At 41.3% G+C, this 6,604-nt stretch overlaps 1 protein-coding gene across 2 annotated transcripts; it reads right to left on the bottom strand.

Moving 5' to 3' along the window:
- Positions 1-794: 794 nt before the first annotated feature.
- On the bottom strand, positions 795-4,943 carry LOC119324447 (disease resistance protein Pik-2-like). 2 transcript variants are annotated; one of them, XM_037598241.1, is made up of 3 exons: positions 3,975-4,943; positions 1,277-3,284; positions 795-1,142 (listed from the first exon to the last, which is right to left on the bottom strand). In XM_037598241.1, exons 1-2 carry the CDS (start codon positions 4,790-4,792, stop codon positions 1,322-1,324), a joined length of 2,781 nt encoding a protein of 926 aa, XP_037454138.1. In that variant the 5' UTR covers positions 4,793-4,943; the 3' UTR covers positions 795-1,142; positions 1,277-1,321. The 2 variants fall into 2 exon arrangements, with proteins under 2 accessions (XP_037454138.1, XP_037454137.1); XM_037598240.1 differs by having other exon boundaries at positions 795-1,163.
- Between the last annotated feature and the right edge of the window lie 1,661 nt (positions 4,944-6,604).

A 6,604-nucleotide genomic window follows, 5' to 3' on the forward strand; every position in this document is an offset into this window, starting at 1 on the left:
AGCTAACAGCAAAAATTCAGTGAAATTGCAGTCATATTTCATTTCAATCTGTGGACCTGTTTCGGTGTGAAGTTAACAAAATATTTCATGAGATATCCGAAATTTCGTGGGTCACAAAAAGTGGCGAAACGACGTTACAACTCTGAATACAGAAGTGGCGAAATATCCTTTCCCCCTGGTTCAGAGTATAGTTGTTCAGAGTACAGAAGTGGCGAAACGACGTTACAACTCTGAAACCTGACAGCATAACTCTCAACCCAGTTGTTTCAACTTAACTGAATGCATGATCAATCAACCTAGAGGTGCACACACAAGTACGTACTTGAGTACGTACACAACAGCTAAACTTCACCTAGAGGTGAACTTATAGTTGTTAAAAATAGCAATCGATGCAACAAATTCTGATAATACAAGATCCCCTGAAAAGCAAATAGTGGCATGTAGCACCCTCAACACCCTGCTGCATCTTCTTCTTGTGCTACCTGTGCACCCTCAACTTTGTACTAGCTATAATCAAACTGCAACCAGCTTGATTATAAATTTTCAGACTAGGTACTTATTTGAGTGATGAGATCCATGCAGATGGTCGATTGTTTCCACTAGGCAGCAGAGGAAGGAAACAGAGCAAGAGGGTGAATGGCTGGCTGTTGCCAAGTGCCGAGTTGATGCAGCTGGCCAGAAGTTCAGTGCTGGATAGTTTCTACTGAATCATTACCTTACTGTATATCCCAAATCTCACGCCCCGCTTACATCAATCTATCAGACGGAAACCAGCTAGGTGAAGCAGTTTAGAGTACAGCACTTCAAACTACAGTAGAAGAGTTCAGAGTATTGGAGTGACAGAACAATGAATACACACACAGTAGGGAAACTTCTCCTAGAGGTGAACTTAATACTCCCTCTGTCAACTAATATAAGAGCGTTTAGTTAACTAAAGTGGTGATCTAAACGCTCTTATATTGGTTCACGGAGGGAGTAGTTTTTAACAATACTAATCAATGCAACAAATTCTGATACAAGATTTCCTGAAAACCAAACGGTGTCATGTAGCAGAGCGACTGACACCACTTCTTCGGTGACGTCTTCAGGGTTCAGGCATCACCATAACGTTCCAATCAAGCCAACAGCACACCATCATGCACCTGCGTTTAACAGAAGATCCCCTGAATAAATGAAGGGAGAACATATAAGCATGCGAAAGGTTGCATACAGAAAGTGTTGTACAAATTTGTGTTGGTAGCAAAATGTCATGATATAACAATTCTCTGAAAGCTACCTCTCTTCATTGTCGGTGGAGCTCTCTTCTCTCTTCCATTTCGCCCTAGATAGATAACCTGGGATGATTGGGATGGCTATTTGCCTCCTTCCTTATAGCACCAACTGCAACAGAGTAGCTTTCATAAGATGTGTCAACATCATTGCAAAGGTAAAATTTGGCATCTCTCAAACATGGGAGGTGGCCAAGACCCAATAGGAACCCATTGGCTTTTGCCACTGAAACAAACAACGGCAGCTCAAGCTTCTCCAGCTTTGGCAGTGCCCCTTCTTCAAACGTCAAGTACATTGCATCTTCACAACAGAATTCCTTCAAACATGGGAATGCAACGCCTTGTACGGTAAGCCTTTCTTTTTGGATAGTTTTGACTGCTAACTTCAGACAAAGTAAGGCAGGCATCTCTCCGAGTATCCGCAGATCCTCCTGTGTTGCTTCAATCAGATTAATGTTCAGGTATGCAAGACTGGTGAGTGCTGGTACAATCCACTTTGGCATCTTTGGTAAATAGTAGTTAGTGGTCATCCGAAACATTTGGAGGTTATATGGCAGAGGGGACCAGGAATCTATGAACTGGAGGGGTGTTGAATCAGAAGTGCGTATCCATATAGACTGAAGTTTGCATGTGCCAAGCTTGCACAGCGAGGAGAGTAACATCTCTTCATGTCTCCTGTATTCCTGAGATCCTCCACCGTCCAACTGTAGATGGAGGACTTTCAAACCGGTCAGATTCCCCAGTTCCTCAACTGCACATAATGAACTCTTGATAATATTAAAGCCCGAGATCACCTGTAAATTCTTCATAGTTCCAATCCCATTTGGTATCTTTGTTTCACCGTGAGCAAAACGGGAATATGGATATCTTGCAATGAGTAGATTTTGTAGCTTAACAAGTTGAATAATTCCAGTGGGCAATTCTTCTATATGTGTATTTCTAAGGTCCAATGTCTCTAGACCATAAAGCCTCACAACTCCTGATGGTAGCTTCAACATGTCAGTGCCCCTGAAGCTCAGGTACTTCAACTGAAATAGTTTATCTATGCCATTCATATCATACTCATGCAGGTTCTGACAATCTTGAAATTCCAGGACACGCAAAGCTTCAAAACAAACAAGCCCAGGCAAGTGTTTGATGCAAGTTGAAGCCATCACTGTTAGAGATCGTACATGGCTTAGTTCTTCATTTGCCAATATAGATGCAAGCTCTAGGTCAATATGGTGGACTGATAGTCGTCGAATAAAACCATCATACTTTGCCAAATCAGTTTGTCGGTGGCCTGCCAAAGAGATGAAATTATTTTCAACAGATTTTGAAATAAGGAGCTCAAGCATCATATCATGGACTTTACAAGCACGAGCCTTTCCATCATAGCCAACTTCCACCGGTTGGATCATACTTTTGTTTATTAGCTCATAGAAATGGTTCTCGGCAACCTCTTGTTTGCTCTGTCCACGCTCTTCGGAGATAAAGCCTTCTGCTATCCATCGCCTCACTAAAGTATCTCTCTCAATCACATAATCCTCAGGATATATACATAGATATAACAAGCAGGTCTTCAGATTAGGTGGAAGGTCATTGTAGCTAAGGGATAGTATACTATTCATTCCTTCTAAGCTTCGGTTTTTGTCCAATGCAGAACTAATGGACCTTCCAACTCTCTCCCACTCATCTTTGACCACCGGTCTGTTTGCCAGTAAACTTGATATGCTGATAATTGCCAATGGTAGGCCTCCACATTTCTTCAGTATTTTATTTGAAATTTGTTTTAGCACATCAGGGCAACAGTCCTCGGAACCAAATATTCTTTTGAAAAACAATCTTTTGGAGTGGAGATCACTCAGGACTTCCATTTCATACATGCGACAATTACCACCTTGACAACATGATCTTGCTACATCAACATCGCGTGTAGTAGCAATAATTCTGCTACAAAAATCATTCTCTGGGAAAGCATACTTAATAGCATCCCATGCTGATATCGACCATATATCATCAATAACGACGAGATACCTAATGGATATAAGTACATATTGTTAACCACTATGAAAAAGAGCTCAAATATAGAACATAAAGATACCAATATCATGTATAAGGAATTCAAGCATAATACACGCAGGAAAAACACTACAAACTCCCAAGGGGATGGTAATAAACAAGAATCAAAAATCAAAATAAACCAAGATACTCTAAGCATCGTGTAAGCTGCAAGTACTCAACAAGTTATTTAAGGTCCACCATGTGCTTTTTTTTGCGGGTATACCATGTGCTTATTACATATGTTGCCATGTGTACTTTGCTTACTTGACTTCGGACATAGATGCAATACCAAACTAACCAACTTAAGTTCAAAAAAAAACTCACTTTAACAATGTTTGCCCATGTTCATATACACGTCATTTCAAATACTTGTTTGAGTATTTCCGTCCATAATATTTGTTTGAATATGTAATGTGTGTGGTGTCATACTTAGAAGTCAATTTTAATATCGTGTACTCATGTGTCAACAGCCTACATGTATGTTATTCATGCTTTAAAGGTTGAGGATAATATTTTGAATCGTTTGAGTACATCACTAATCTTTAACCTCGATACATATTTGTTTACAATTTGATTGTATTTCACTGCAGTATAGTCAAGCTTGTAATAAAAAACTAAAAAATATGTGGTGGTGGTGGGGGTGGGGGGGGGGGATGAAATTACCTCTTATCTTTTAAGAGCTCTTTTAGCTTCGCAATACATATCGTTTCATCCCAGGTGTCGATTCCTTTCACAAAATCTTCCTTGCAAGGCATCTGGGAGATCAAATCCGTCATCATTTTCTTTACATTAGGCTTTTGCGAGACAGAGACAAAAGCCTGACAATCAAAATGTCCTTGGATCTTGCGATAGACCTCCCTTGCCAGTGTGGTTTTTCCCAATCCACCAAAGCCAACAATGGACAACACTTTGCGATCCTTGGTCGAGCTATTTTCATCTTCCAGCATCCAGGTAACAAGATCATCTCTTGGACCATCAATGCCCACAAGATGTGCTTCCTCAACAAAAAGAGCGGACAAGCGGGGATCCACAGCTGAATGTTCATAGGGAATACCATCCAGCTTGTAACTAGTCTTCAACTCTTTTACCTCCTTGAGACGAATTTTCAGATCATCGATTTGGCTGGCGATTCCACGGCGAGAGCCGAGAGTCTTGAGACGTCGAGCAGTCTTGTGGAAGAACTCCTTGAATCCACCGTGGTGTTGGCCGCCATTACCGAGCTGGTGGATGAACTTGTCGATGACATCCTCGATGTCGTAGGCCAGCTCCCTCACGAGTGATATCCAGTCCTTCACCTGGATGTCGGGATCTTGCAGCATAGTGTACTTGTGGACGGCGCCATGCATGCCAGTCAGCTCAGCTTTGAGCGAGCGGATCTCGCGGCGGACGCCTTTGAGGCGGGCACACTCACCTTCAAGCAAACCAGCGAGCTTCCCCAGCAGGGGACCTAACACGCCCTGTGAAGCACTCACCACCTCCATTGATTTCTCTATTCCTCTTGGTTTGTGCTTGGTGTGTGCTCAGAGTACGCACTAGCTGCAAGATTCTTATAGAGTTTGGTTTGTGCTTGGTTTGTGCTCAGATGTGCTTGGTGTGTGCTTGGTTTGTGCTCAGTGTGTGGATAGAAGTGCAGGAACAGGATCGACAAATGGGGTACGCACTAGCTGCAAGATTCTTATAGAGTTTTTGCTTTAGTTCAGCCGAACCATGACGATAGCTGAGGGTAAACAGTTGACAGCGTCCTGTCTAGGTCACAGCTCCGTAGGCCTATATCACAAAAATAAATATCCTTCTCTCACACATCTCATATCATTACTTTTCAAGAAAGCAGACAAAGGGAAATGGAGTAATTACGCGAGCTCTGCTATTGATCATATTTAAAACGTGCACTTGTCATTCTCTATGTCTTCATTGCCTACATTGTTGTTTTTCTCTATTGACTTCTCGAGCTTGCACACTTCTTTTTTCTCCGTCTTCACACAATATAGGAGTGAAGGCATTTTTTTACTTGGGCAAGTGAGCAGCGGAGTAAATATAAGAGTTCGCGGTGCAGAGGAGTATAATTTTTTTTCTCCTCCTCTGCATGGTGGAGCTATGAATCTCGATGAGGACGATGCGAGCTGATAAAGCCACAAGCAGCACGAAGCATCAAGAAAAGTCAGAAAGATTAGAGCAATGGAAAGTGATACGTCGCCTACCCCTTTGCTAAAGTTATTCCGGTCGAGAGCATATGCATATATGCGTTGGCAAGTTGGAAAATGATGTATTGATGGGTACGGTGGCACTCATCATTTTTATTGAAGACATGCACGGTCATGGCAATTATTGGCAAGCTGCTCTTTGGTCTATAGGAAACAATATACTTTCTCTGGTCCTTTTTACTTCGCATATAAAATGTGTTTGAAGTCAAACTTCATAAATCTCAACTAACTTTATAGAGAAATAGTTCAACATTCAAAATATGTAATCAACATCATTAGATGCATCATGAATTTACGTTTCATATTCTATAACTTTAGTATTATAGATATTGATATTTCAAAATTTAAATATGATAAAACTTTACAAAGTTTGACTTCAGACAAATCTTATATGCGAAGTAAAAAGGGCGGCGGAAGTACAAGTTGTGCCAGATGTCTCGTTCGCCCCATTACATGCCCCACACAGAAGGTATCATCAAGTTGCCTGAAGAATGAGCACGCGTCGGGGGCACGCTGATTACGAAGGGCATCTTGCAGTCAAGGAAATGCCCGACACACGGTTCATTGCACCCGGCCGTGTTGTGTCACCTGACAAAGAGTAGTCGATATGGAGAATATTGTGGCAGGATAATTCTTGCCGAAGAGTATTCTTTTAGGGTTCTTCTAAAGAGAAAGAGTACAATACCCCATATGGTATCTTGTAGCACAAGGGGCAACTATGTAATCTGACACCTGCATCCGCCTTTCTTTGTGGCATACGCATGTGCGAGCAACATTTTTATATTATACCTTTTGTTCTGAAGATATATCGGCAGTCTTATATAGTTATTTGGTTAATCCTGCTTCTTCCTTTCAGTTTACTATAAGCCCATATCATAAATCACCATAACCAAACTATTACACTGCGCCCTATCACTATCATTGGACTTCACATTCGCTATTCGGGGTAGGCTGCTTGTAGCGAAAATATCATAGTAGCTAGTATCATGCATGCCAACTAGACAATTTGTGTGAGATGACATAGAACTAAATGAACAAAGAGATGGTTGAGTATCATATCATGAGACCATATCATAATAAATACTACAATAT

Source organism: Triticum dicoccoides, chromosome 6B, assembly GCF_002162155.2.
Source record: "Triticum dicoccoides isolate Atlit2015 ecotype Zavitan chromosome 6B, WEW_v2.0, whole genome shotgun sequence".
NCBI classification, from domain to species: domain Eukaryota; kingdom Viridiplantae; phylum Streptophyta; class Magnoliopsida; order Poales; family Poaceae; genus Triticum; species Triticum dicoccoides.

What these genes read in the sequence shown, in the direction of transcription:
- LOC119324447 (XM_037598241.1), bottom strand. Translation starts at nt 4,792, where the DNA reads ATGGAGGTGGTGAGTGCTTCACAGGGCGTGTTAGGTCCCCTGCTGGGG. An exon ending in GAGCTCTTAAAAGATAAGAG is followed by an intron (nt 3,285 to 3,974) that starts GTAATTTCATCC and finishes TATATCCATTAG; the next exon opens with GTATCTCGTCGTTATTGATG.